The sequence below is a fragment of the Choloepus didactylus genome, chromosome 13 (assembly GCF_015220235.1).
Source record: "Choloepus didactylus isolate mChoDid1 chromosome 13, mChoDid1.pri, whole genome shotgun sequence".
Taxonomy (NCBI): domain Eukaryota; kingdom Metazoa; phylum Chordata; class Mammalia; order Pilosa; family Megalonychidae; genus Choloepus; species Choloepus didactylus.
The window spans coordinates 68,714,269-68,727,804 of record NC_051319.1 but is presented as its reverse complement, the minus strand read 5'-3'; the positions used below and the strand labels follow the sequence as shown (position 1 = coordinate 68,727,804).

The 13,536-nt window shown below is 40.4% G+C and overlaps 2 protein-coding genes across 6 annotated transcripts in view; one reads left to right on the top strand and one right to left on the bottom strand.

Annotated features, from left to right (window-relative positions):
* The window catches only part of MEGF10 (multiple EGF like domains 10), a 174,296-nt gene extending 165,980 nt beyond the window's left edge, over positions 1-8,316 (bottom strand). For 2 of the 4 annotated variants that reach the window (XM_037802087.1, XM_037802088.1), the window contains exons 1-2: positions 7,569-8,316; positions 1,325-1,397 (exon numbers count right to left, since the gene is read on the bottom strand). In XM_037802087.1, the coding sequence (XP_037658015.1) occupies positions 1,325-1,376 (52 nt within the window). In that variant the 5' untranslated portion in view covers positions 1,377-1,397; positions 7,569-8,316. The remainder of the gene's footprint in view (positions 1-1,324; positions 1,398-7,568) is intronic. The other 2 variants (XM_037802089.1, XM_037802091.1) reach the window with 2 other exon arrangements.
* LOC119508493 overlaps positions 7,809-13,536 on the top strand; it is a 152,628-nt gene continuing 146,900 nt past the window's right edge. Inside the window, exons 1-2 of one of the 2 annotated variants that reach the window (XM_037802096.1) lie at positions 7,809-8,297; positions 10,572-10,602. In XM_037802096.1, the coding sequence (XP_037658024.1) occupies positions 7,819-8,297; positions 10,572-10,581 (489 nt within the window). In that variant the 5' untranslated portion in view covers positions 7,809-7,818 and the 3' untranslated portion in view covers positions 10,582-10,602. Of the gene's footprint in view, positions 8,298-10,571; positions 10,603-13,536 lie in introns of those variants that run through there. The other variant, XM_037802095.1, reaches the window with a different exon arrangement.

Here is a 13,536-nt window from a genome sequence, read left to right as displayed (position 1 = left end):
TGGCCAAGTCACTAAAACATTTTTTAAAAATCACACCTTTTGAATGGTGCACTATAGCTCTAACAATGATTATAGTGCACCCTTGGACTATGTGCATCAGAATACCTTGTTGAAGATGCATATCCCACCCAAAAGAACTGAAAGCAGAGACTCAAACAGGTATTTGCACACCAATGTTCACAGAAGCATTATTCTCAACAGCCAAAAGGTGGAAGTAACCCCAGTGTCCATCAACAGACGAACAGATAAACAAAATGCGGTTTATATGTACAATGGAATATTATTCGGCAGTAAAAAGGAATGAAGTTCTGATCCATGTGACAATATGGATGAATCTTGAAAATATTATGTTGATTGAAATAAGCCAGACAAAAAAGACATATTCTATAATTTCACTTATTTAAAATAACTGGACTATGCAAATTCATAGAGACAGAATGTAGACTACAGGTTACCAGGAGCAGGCATGGGGGGTGGAGGATGAGGAGTTAATGCTTGATGGGTGCACAGTTTCTATTTGGGGTAATGGAAGAGTTTTGGTAATGGATGAATGGATGGTGGTGATGGCAATACAACATTGTGAATGTAACCCCACTGAATTGTATACCCGAAAGTGGTTGAAATGGGAGATTTTATGTGGTATGTGTGTATACATGTTACTACAACACATATATGTTGCCACCATAAAAATATACACATACCTGGGCCCCACTACACACCTACTAAGTCAAAATCACTGAGGATGAAACCAGGATCTGCAGGTGATTCTCATGACTGTAAAGTTTGAGTACACAGGCTAAATAGATGCCTCAAACATTTCTAACCTCACTGAGGTCCCAATTTTGCTCATCTGCTCAAGGGATCTATGGTGGGTGGGAAGGATATTGAAAGGCAAATCCTTTATATTACTGTTAACAAATCTTAGTGTGAGAGGGAAACATCTGGGAAGAAAGTAAGTGAAAAAGATGATGACACCAAGGCATTTGGGAATGAGACATGAAACTTTAAAAAATAATAATAGTTGTTCAGAAGGTAAAAGGAATTTGGAGGTGGAGTCAGCAAATCAGCAAGAATAGAAGAGATGCAGGGAGAGTAAAAGGAAGGAAGGAAGGAAGGAAGGAAGGAAGGAAGGAAGGCAGGCAGGCAGGCACTGAAGCAACCTAGCAGAAGCCATAGCCTTCAGAAAAGGGTGAGCAGTGAGAAAGTTCCAGTGCTGGAAAGGATAAATAGCCTTTTAAAAACAAGCATCTTTAATATTTAGTTTAAAAAGTTTTAAGATGTGAACTTCCTTCACAGCCCCAAACCTTAAAATTTAGGTACTCACAGCCACATGTTACTGATACTTGATGAAGTGAAGGAATCAGAATGATGCCCATGGTTGGATGGATGACTTCTTGCTAAAAGAGATAGTACAGTAGTTGTGGCAAGATAATCTTTAAATTAAACTTGAAATTAAACTCCTTAAGGGAAAATACGAATTCAGATCCAGACAATGCTGTCCCCACCCCTACCCCCAACCCCACCCCCAAAATCCCCATAGTGGTTGAAAGGAATATATTTTCTCATTTCACATCTTCTTATGGAGTGAGGGTTCCAACAAAATTTTACTTGAATCTCAACTGGATGCCCCAAACCACATCTGGGTTACACACAAAAAAATAATAGCAATGGGTTCCTTTAAATATTGTCCTATGAGGACAGGCAGAACCTAGTTCTATAGCCCCTTATGTGGTTGTCATAAAACGATTTTCGAATGTAAACTCACCATTCATGTTGAATAATTTAATCACTGTTTCTTAAAGCTGCATAGCAAATGCCTGCTGCCACATGTTTGCTCACCAGTCCCCCTGCCTAAAATGCCCATCCATTCCAATCCTCTCTTTCAAAGCCCCACCATTCCAGGGAATCTCCACTGAGCACACAGAGCCAGCTCCCTCCCATGCTAGCTCTTAGGGCAGCTCTCAGAACCACTCACTTTACCCCCACTACTTGCAAAAGATATATATATGTATCTGCGAGTAAATTAAAAAATAATAATATATATATTTTTTGAAGACAAGAACTTTTTGGTAGTTCCACATATTACTTATCCCCACATCCTAAATACCTAATAAATACCTGATTGAGCAAAAATAAACATCAAACCAATTATATTTTAAATTACCCTTCTCAAGCTATTAATGGGGGAGGGTAGATATGTAACATTTTTTGTATTGACTGTAGGATTAGTCCCCAGGGCCCCAAACAAAAATTTCATAGTTCTACTTTGTCCCATGGAAACAACTTAAATTTAAGTGTGTGTTTTACTTTTCAGTTTTCCATTAAAATTACTATTTTTTTTTAAAGACAAACATGATTTTTTTTTACCTGAAGGTATTTAAAAGATCCATCATGGTAACGACCACCTGTGGCTAGGTTTTGGAACTAACAGAATCTGTACAGCTCCCCTGTGGGACGGGATGTCAATGACAAGATGCTTAGTCACAGGGCTCCTTGCTCCCAAAGATAAGATGATTTTAACAGATGCTAATATCCTGCACATGTACCCATCAGGATGAGGCTTTCCATACTGAAATACTATGTTCTTTGTCTTAGAAGGGGGCACACAATTTATTGCCCTCTGAGTAGGAAATTGAGGTGGTTAAAATGCTTTACATAGTTTCTTTATCTAGTAATAAAAGTCACTGGGAATGAAGCAGAAGAGGAAATCACTAGAATAAACAGCAATAGTAACATAATGTTATCACAGTCACACTTTCTGGACTGGCTAATGAAATACAATATGCATTAACAAATAACATCTCATGGTGACCTGCAATTTTATAAATAAAGATCTATAAAATAAAGTAAAATTACATGGGGTTGTATCTTATTTTTTCCTCATAGTATGAGAAAGTCTTTTTATTAAGTGCTATAAATTAATCCTCTGCAATGAATATCATTTTTAAAAACAGAATGACCACAGTGAAAAATAATCTTGGCGAAGAAAAGAGAGACAAGAGATATAGATATAAAATCTTGGAAAATTCAAAGAGAGAATGCATGAATGAAAGAGTGATGGAATGACAGATAAGGATAGGAAACTAGTTAAGAGACTTGCAAAAGTTCAGGCAGAAAATGATTCAGGTTTAAATTAAGGCAGAAAAAGTTCATTCTGGAAACAATTGAAAAGGAAGACAAATCCATAAAACCCTGTGACTCTAATGTTAATTTTTAAAACCAAGCTAATTTTTAAAACTGAATGCTGAGCACACATCCTTGAGAAGTCGTGAGTACAGGGAGTCCTGAATATTTCTTTGTTTGAATTCCGAACAATCGGGGTGTTTGTACTTCATTCATTGATGCTGCTACCTCCCTGCCCTATGTCGTGGGGACAGTCATACACCACCCCATGAATGGACATTCTGTGGTGGGTATTTTATGTTGGCACTGCCCACGAACCAAAAGTCCAATTTTTACAGCATCTGCCATCTTTGCCTTACCCTTGAATTTGTTCACTTATTCAAATTGTATTGCATATTTCCATTATTACAAACAAAGTTGAGTGGGAAATGGAAAAATTAAAAGCCTGATAGTAATTATGAGAAGTTTTTTCTCATAAACTTACTATTAGTAGCACAAAGATGGAAGTTAGTAGGATGCCAAAGGGGCAAATCTTTAGTCATTTATTGGACTTGACCAGGTCAACTGCTGTTCAAACGTGAAAGAAATTACCAAAATTAAAGCAAGTTAATGCAATTACCCAAGTATATACCAAAGGGTTATGTTTAAATGGCAAAGATACAATTAGAGATTTTATAGTATGTTTGGATCCAGAGGGTCAGATTTCCTTGTAAGATGTATGCTTTTGCACAATCTTTGGACCTATTTTCAGGAATGCATCCTGTACGAAAGTAAAGGAAAGAGTCAGTCACCATGTTACTGATCAAATTAAAAAGAAGGACAAAAGTGCTTTATAATCTGAAAAGCACAGGGCAAAAATTGGTTATTTTTATTGGTATTGGCATTTCCATCCCAGCACCCCGATACTGTCCTTCACAACTGAAACCCCATCTCTAAGGATAAACTCAGCTCTTGTATCAGCCAAACATCTTCATGGTGCTCACTCTCTGTCAAGTTGAACAAGTAACATAATTCAGTGACATCTGATATTTTTGCCAGTCTGCTTAGGTTATTCTATCTCATCTATTGCCTACTGCAGGTTATTAACATTGCAGACTCTGTCTAGCCAAACTGTAAATTCTTGACTAGCTTCTCCACAATCTTCGGTATGTACTTAGTGACTATTCCCGACCACTCTGTGCGCTAAGAAAATGCCAACTATTGTTCATTCATTTGTTCTTCCTCACACTTTAGGTACATATTACTTCTATGGAGCAGCCCTTGAGTCAGGGCTTAGAATAAAGAATGATGAACTCACCAACCAAGTTGGGGAGACATTCAGGTAACAAACACAGTAGATACGATAGGATAGCTGCTATATTAAAGTTATTCACCAAGCACAGTGGAAATTCCCATGAGATATGGCTAAATTTATGTGAGACAATTAGGAAAAGCTGAGGTCATATTTGAGCTGCGTCTTGATGGACAACTGGGTAGTAAATAGTTGATTAGATCGAAAAGAGGGGCAGAGACATGCCCAGTGAAGGGAACAGCAGACACAGCTAGGCAGAGGAAGAGTGAAAGGCGCCATGTCCTTAGGGAACAGTAACAAGATCAGTGGGGCTGGAGGGCTGGAGAAACAATCCAGAAGAAGACAGCACAGAGGTGGGATTGTGTATCACGCTGAAGAAGGTGGGCTTTAGGTTACAAGCCAGCTCTCTCCAAATGTGATCTGAGGTCCACCTCTACCAGATTCACAGAGGATCTGTGGTCAGGTCCTGGAACATGCATCTTCAATGAGCACCAGGAGACGACGATGCTCACAATCTCAGATTAGCATTTTAGAAAAGGGCTAGTAGACCAAGCAGACACTCATGAGGAAGGTAAATCCTCTGCTGTCAAATGAGCAAGTGACTTGGGTTTGCAAGAGAATTACCTGGGGCATTTGAAAAACTACAGACTTTTCACACCTCACTGAAGACCTACTGTATCTAAATCAAGGTGAAGAAGGTTATGATTTATATTTGGTTGAACCATATGAAATTGTCATTTTATGTAGGTCAAAAATGGTTACATATTGGCAAGTTCTGTAGTTCAACCTAATTTTTTTAACAAGCTCCCCCAATGATTCTGATGTACACCAAAGTCTGCAAATAGCTGATGAAATGCCAGCAAAGCTAAATAATCTCTCCTTTTTATTAATTACCATTATCACTTTGATTAACAAAGATGGAAGTAACATATTTTATGTACCTGAAACAAATGTTAAAAGAAAAATTGTAGGGGTAGGTGATAGTTAGAAAACAACCCCCAGTTAAGTAAGGTGGCTAATTTAAGGATTTTAGAACCAGAAGGAACACTGGACAATATTCAGTCCCTTTCCCACCCCTCAACACAAATTCATGCATGATGAAACTGACTCAAACAGAAAAGCAACCTCCTCGAGGTCATACTGACTATTTTGTTCAATTCCTCAACAATATGTGCTCTTCATTTTAATGCCTATTGAAGTCATCATAGCTAAAAAGTATTTGGGATTTAATTTATTGAGTGCTACTGTCACAGGAAGCCCTAACATGCATGAAACAGGGGGAAGGGGCGGAAACGTGGGGAGGCATAAAACAAATACTCATGCATATCCACTTTAAAGGCGAAGCCAGAGAACTTAAATACGACAGAACCCAGAATGGTGGTTGGATGGCAATAAATGCTTAATAAATATTTATTGAATGAATAATCTTTAAAACTAGATTAAAGGAAGTATACTAATGCAAGGGGTGTCTAAGGCAGTGTACAGGCTGTAAATCAAGTGTAGATTTCCCACCTGCTAGCCTATCCCAAGCACCATTTGTTGACAAACCATGACTACCTCCCACCTCACTAGAAATCCCAGCCCTAGTACATGCACCTTTCTTTCCGCACAGAAAGTGCCTCAGAAGACAGCAATATCAAGATTATCTCTGAGCTAAATTAGACAATCCATCACATCCCAGATAGGAGGGAAGCCCATCCGGAGCTCAACCAAATAGGAATAACAGCTAGCACTTACTGATAGCAAATAAGAGCTGCACTATATCAATGTAACAATAGTTAGAAAGGTTAACTCATCAGCAGCATCATCATCATAGCTAATACTTAACTACATGCCAGACTCATTAGCACTTCACATGCATTAACTCATTTAATTCTTTTATCACTATTATTGTCATTCTTATTTTATAGCTAAGAATAGAGAGGTTAAGTAACTTGCCCAAAACCACACAAAGGGAAAGGGGCCGAGGCAAGTGTTGAACCCAGCCTGTCTGGCCCAGAGATTTACACTCTAGGCCACTGAACTCTATGACCTCTCAACAGCAAAACAACAAGTACCCTGCAAGCCCACTGCTTGGAGCAGACAAGAGAAAGTCATAGCAGGAAGGTGGCATTTCTGGGTAAAATGATCAGACCCCAGTTTTTGCATCCATAAAGAATGAAACATTTTTAGTTGGGAAGGCCATACATAAAGTGAGACCCAGGATATACAGGAAAAAGGCAAGAAGAACCGAGAAGGAATGTTATTCTCATCTGCCTTCGCTCAGCATGGTTCTCACTGTTTAAGAACTATTTGTCTAATAAAATCCCAAACTTCAACTTTCTCCTAAAGAATGTGGGGTCCTAAGGTAAGCATATTTTCTAGAGAAGCAACAAAGATATCACCATATTTCATTTACTCAGTGGAACCATTAAAGAAAACACTTCCACGAAGAAAATAAGGATAAAATATTTCCCTAAACCAGGAAGTTTAGGTTAAAGGACTTTAAACAGAAAGGAACAACACAGAATAGATATAAGTAACTATAGCTTGAAGAACCATCCCTTCCAATGTTTCCTGAGCAGCCAGGCACTTCTGACAAGAAGAGATCCCTCAGGCCTACATCACCCAACCTGTGACCCTGATCCCCCTAAATGACGCTGCAAATGCAGGAAAGTGGGAGAATCGTGCAAGTGGAGTTAGTTAATCTGCACAATCTGAATACTAAGTAACTGGAGAGGAAAAAAGTTTCGAAAACACGATCACAGAGAAGAGACGTTGATCTGGAAGGAAGGGCCAGGTGAAACTGGTTTTCATTCTCAGTCTGATTTCCCCCAAACCTCCCTACATCCAGCCTGTCAACCCAGAACACAAGAAAGGCAATATAAGGGCAGAAATTATGCAAAGTAAAATGCCTAAGGACGGTGCTTCCCAAGAAAAACACTCCAGCAATTTCCTACACGGCCCCAGGTAGCAAACCCAAATGCAAACAACACGAACAACAAACCTTTGAGACACACGTAAACATCCCAGACTGAGCCCATCTTGCTCCACCTCACTCAGCACCCGAGTATCCCGACTAAGGAAAAGGTGCCCCCATTCCCCCTGGTAAGAAGCCGTCTAGCGTCTGGCCAAGGTCCAGAAGCGGCCAGAGCTGAGTTTGCCCAACTCTTACCAGATCCCGAGATCCTGAGATTCGAAGCGCAACCTTTTTTTCCCCCGCTCTTCACCCTACGCCTGCCGAAAAACAAAATCGGTTCCAAACAATGTCCCACAAGACAGCAACACTTGGGAGTCTTCGTTTACGCGCAAAGGTGGACACGCGGGAAAGGAAGCAGGTCTTAACCAGTTTCCAGCCCCCCAGTTTTGCGCACTAGGAAAGTACTTGCTGCAAACTTGAACGAGGTTTGCCCGTCTGGCCCGAGATGCTGGAGGAGGAGGGGAGTAACCCGAGCTGGGCCGGGATGCGAGCAGTTGCCGCTGCTGCAGCTGCTGCCTCCGGGACTGTGGCCGCTGGCGGGAAGGAGGGGGGCACAGTTGCTGGACACCGCGCGCTGTCCCGGGTGTGCCCGGCAGCACCTTCCCCACCAGGTTCCTGCGCCGCGATCGCTGGTCGTCCCTGCCCTGCGCGGCTTCCACCGCCTGAGGGTGACCCACGCCAATGGCCAGGTCACGAATCTTGGGGTCACCGCAGGGCTGGACCAAGGAGTGGCAGAGTTGGGACTCGTCTGCGCAGAATAGGAAAGATCCTGTCCCGACCCACGTTCAGTGCTATTCTCCTGGTCACAGACCCAAGGAGGTGTTCTAGACCCGCGGAGAGGATTCTCTCTAGAGCTGCCGGCTGGGGTGGGCGGCGCGTCCCCAGTGGTGCCAGACGAGGGAGTGTAAATGTGAGATGGAGAAGGTGGGTGCCCAAACCATGCCAGAGTACGCGGTGCTGCAAAGTGATTGGAAAGGTGGGGAGTGATTGGAAAGGCGGAGGGTGGGGAGGGGCTAAGGGAGCCTGCTTTACGGAGGCGGGGCCGAGAGGGAACTCCCCGGACGGACCCGAAAACCCCCGTAGACCCTTTGAGAAGGCTCGTGCGCAGATTTCTTGGGGAATGGCTCCCTCTGCTGATTTACCCGGGAGACCCAATGATAGGTTGTTAACATGATAAAAAGTTTCTTTCTCCATTGAGGGGTTCCGCCAGACGTGGATACTGGAATCTGCTTCTCTTACTGACCACCTTTCTAAAGAATTCCCTGTTAAAGAATTTCCCCGCGTCTGAGTGACCCAAGGAAACACAAACCTCTGTAATTGCTGGAAGGTTCTTTCTTATGTTCAGCTGAATTCTATCTCAAAAATCTTTCAGAAAAGAAAAAAAACGCTTGTACCATTGCCAGCTGATCCGCCCCCACCAAGGCTTCTTTTTCTCATATTAGCGCGAACTCGTTCTTTTTTAGCGAGACCTCAAACATATATGCGTTCCCCAGACAGTCAGTGCCTGGCAAATAGTCTGCACTCAAAAATTATCCTAGAATAAACAGACGAATTGAATGAATGAATGAACACCAGTCTTTGGGAAGAAAGCCCAGGAAACTAAAACACTCACCATCTGCTTTCCGTAATTGTAATTAAATTTGCCGTTTCTCGAGTTTCATATGAATGGAATCATATAATATGTATTCCTTTGTGTCTGGCTTCCTTCACCCAGCATAATGTTTTTGAGATTCATCTCAGCAGTTTGTTACTTTTAATTGTTGAGTAATATGCCATCATATGGATATATCATAATTTGTTTATCCATTCAACAAATGTAAATGAACATCCGAGTTCTTTCCAGTTGGGGGTCCTTATGAATAAAACTGCTAGGAACATTCTTGTACAAGTCCTCTTGTGGATATAAGTTGTTATTTCTCTTTTTACATAGGAGTAGAATTACTGGATCTTATGCTAAGTATGTGTTTAACTATATGATAGACACTGTTGAACCGGGTGTTTGAATACCAGGCCGTTGTCAGATGTGTGTATTACAAATATATTCACCCAGTCCATGTTTGACCTTTTCACTTTCTCAGTGGTCTCTCTTACAATACTGGAAGTTATGGGTTTTTTTTTTTTTTATTTTGTTGAAGTTCATTTTATCTTTTTTTTTTTCTTTTATGATTGCACTTTTGATGTCTTATCCCAAGATCATGAAGATTTTTTTCCTATGGTTTCAGAAGTTTTAAAGTTTTAACTGTTAATGTTATAAGCCTACAGTTGTTCATACTATCCTCTCATACTCCTTTTTATTTCAGTGGGGTGGGTAGTAACATTCCTATTTTCATTATTGATTTTAGTTATTTGTATCCTCTCTTTTTTTCTTTGTCAGTTTAGCTAAAGGTTTGTCAATTTTATCGATCTTTTCAAAGAACTAACTTTTGGTTTTGTTTATTCTCTCTATTGTTTGTTTTCTATTTCATTTATCACTGCTCTAATATGTTACCTCCTTCCTTCTGCTCACTTTGGGTTTAGTTTGCTCTTCTTTTTATAGTTCTTCCAGTTTTGTGATTAGATCTCTGATTTGGAGTCTTTCTTCTCCTTCATGAAAGCAGTTAGAGCTATAAATTTCCCTCTCAGTACAGCCTTCGCTGCATCCCATAAGTTTTGGTATGTTGCATTTTCATTTGCATTCATCTCAAGATATTTCCTAATTTCACTTCTGATTTCCTCTTTAACCCATTAGTCATTTAAGATTATGCTGTTTAATTTCCACATATTTGTGAATTTCCCATTTCTCCCTGTTATTGATTTCTAGCTTCATTCCATTGTAGACAAAGAATATGCATTGCATGATTTCAATATTTTTTAATTTATTGAGACTTGTTTTGTGATGCAACATGTGGTCTATCCTGGACAATAATCCATGTGCACTTGAGAAGAATGTGTATTCTGTTTTTGTTGGACAAAGTGTTCTATATATGTCTGTTAGTCTAGATGGTTTAGAGTATCATTCAAGACTTGTACTTCCTTATTGATCTTCTGACTATCCATTATTAAGAGTGGTGTATTAAAGTCTCCTACTGTTAGTGTAGAACTGTCAATTTTTCTCTTCAAATATGTCAGCATTTGCTTCATATATCCTGGGGCTCTGCTGTTAGGTAGATATATATTTATAATTGTTATATCTTCTTGTTGAACTGTCCCTTTTCTTAGTATACAATGACTGTCCGGCGCCGCCCCGCTCGACCCCTGTTCCCCGGCCGGCGAGGGGAGAAACAAGGGATGAGAGAGAGAGAGATGCAGACCACGCAAACTGACCTGGCTGGAAGTCACGACTCGAGCCACACGGCGGTTGCGAGAGCAAGTCTTTTACTGAAGCTAGATAAGCATTCTCTGTTACAGGTTTCCACGCGGGGCAGAGTGCCTCGCGGGAGAGCAGCCTCGATGTGGCCGTCAGGTACGGCTCCTAGTGGGCTGTCTCCCCGAGGTTCGCTTGGGCAAACTCTTAAGTACTCTACTCATAACCAATGATCTAGCGCCGCGCATATGCACTCAATTGGCAGATAGGAATAGTGAGTGTGCACGTCATAAGCGGAAGCAGGATATGGGCGCCATCTTGGCTCATTCGATGGGCGGGGGGACTTTGGAGCAGGTTTACAGCGCATGCGCTATGCCCGTCCCGGGAGACGGCTCTCCACAAATGACCATCTTTGTCCCTCATAACTGTTGTTGACTTACAGTCCATTTTATCCGATATTAGTATAGCCACCCCAGCTCTCTTTTGGTTACTACTTGCATAGTATATTTTTCCATCCTTTCACCCTCAACCTACTTGTACCTTCAAAGTCTCTTACAGACTGCGTATTCTTAGGTCATGCTTTTTTATCCATTCTGACAATCGCTGCCTTTTGACTGGAGAGTTTAATTCATTTGCATTTAAGGTCATTGCCTATAATATGGGACATTCTTCTGCTATTTTGCTATTTGATCTCTGTAAATCTTATTCCTTTTTTTGTCCATCACTTCTGTTAATGCCTACTTTTATATTTATTTGATTTTTTTTGCATTGTATCATATTGAGTGCCTTCTCATTTCTATCTGGATATATTTTCCATCTGTTTTCTTTGTGATTACCATGGGGTTAAAATTTAACATCCTAAATATATAACAATCATATTTGGTTTGATACTAACCTAACTTCAATAGCATGTACATATACTTTTCCTATGCCCCTCTGTCCCCCACCATTTTTTTTTTACTTGTTACCACTTTTATCTTTGTACACTATGTATGTTCAAAAACATGGATTCATCTGTACTTTTTATGCACTTGCATTTCAGCAATTGTAGGAAGTAAGAAATGGAGTTACATATCAAACAATATAGTACAATGGTACTGGTATTTATAAATATGCAAATGATCCCCTTTATTACCGGTCTTTATTCTTTTATACCACTTTGAGCCACTGTCTAGTGTCCTTTCCTTTTAGTCTGAAGAACTCCCTTTAGCATTGCTTATAAGGCAGGTCTAGTGGTGATGAACTCCCTCACCATTTGTTTATCTGAGAATGTCTTAATCTCCCCTTCATTTTTGAAAGAGAGTCGCACCAGATATAAAGTTTTTGGCTGGCAGTTGTTTTCTTTCTGTACCTTAAGTATTTTAATCCACTGCCTCCCTGCTTCCATAGTTTCTGATGAGAAATTGGAGCTCAATCAATTGGGACAACCTTATACATCACATGCTCCTTTCTCTTGCAGCTTTCAGAACTCTCTTTTTGTCATCTGCATTCAATAGTATGATTAATATGTGTTGGGGTGTGTTTTTCTTTGTGTTTATTCTGTTTGGTGTTCTTTGGGCATCTTGGATATGCATATTCATGTCTTTTGCTAAGTTTGGGAAGTTCTCTGTCATTATTTATTTGAATATTCTTTCTTCCCCTCTCTTTTTATTCTTCTTCTGGGACTCCCATAATGGTGTGCTTGATGGTGTCTCATAGCTGTCATATGCTATTTTTGCTTTCAGTATTTCTTTTTACTTTGTGCTCCTCAGCCTGACTCATTTCAAGTGTTTTGTCTTTAAATTCACTGATTGTTTCTTCTGCCAGCTCCAATCTGCTCTTAAAACCCTCAGGCATTTTTCATTTCAGTTATTGTGGTCTTCAACTCCAGTTGTTCTGTTTGGTTCCTTTTTAAAATTTCTTTACTAACACTTTCATATTACTCATTCATTGTTTTCCTGATATCCTTTAATTCTTTCTCTGTACTTTCCTTCATGTCTTTGAGCATTTTTAAGATCATTTTTTTTTAAAGGCTTTGTTTGGTATGTCCACGTTCTCATCTTCTTCATTGGTGTTTTCTGTATTTTTATATTCTTCCTTTGGACAGGCCGTCATTTTCTGTTTCTTTGTTTGTCTTGTACTGTTTCATTGCACACAGTGCATTTTAATATTTTAAAATGTTAACTCTGGGATTTATTTCCTGAGATGTCTGTTTCTTAGTTTCTTAACCACCTGGTGACAAAACAGATTTTCTTGAGCTTCAGCCCTCCTATCAGGAAGATGTGCCCAAGGCAAATGCAGTGTGCAGGGTTTTCTCTGTCTTTCTGGGCCTCTGTCTTGTCCTGGGCTTTTGCTTTTTAGTTGTTTTGGAATTCCCCTATTTACAGGAGTTTGATTGTCCCCTCTGTTTCACAGAAGACAGACTCCTTCTCTCGGATGTTTGAATCCAGCATGCCTTTGACCTAGGCTATCTGCTTCTGTAGATTTTTACATTCTTTTTGTTGTATAAAATTTGCCTGAAGAGCAAATTCTGGGAGAAATGCACACCAGAGACCCCTTTCCAAGTCAATCTTTCTCAGTCAAAACAGGGCCAGGGGCCCACAAAGAGGGTGCAGACTGGCTCCAAAGTGCCCCAGGGGTGGGGATCAGTAAAGTCGCCAAGAACTTTTCCAGTGACTCCCCCAAAGCTGAGCTTTCCTGATAAATGCATCCATTTAACTAACTATCCCTTACAGCCCTGAGGAAGCATCACATCTTTAAGTCTCGACTGTTACAGCCCCAGTCCAGGGTGGGTTGGAACAATGACTGCCACCACCTTTGACCAAGTGGTTGAAACAATAGCTGCCCTCAGAATCAGGCCTCCAGTGATCTAAATTTTCTAACCAAAAGCCATGATCAGTG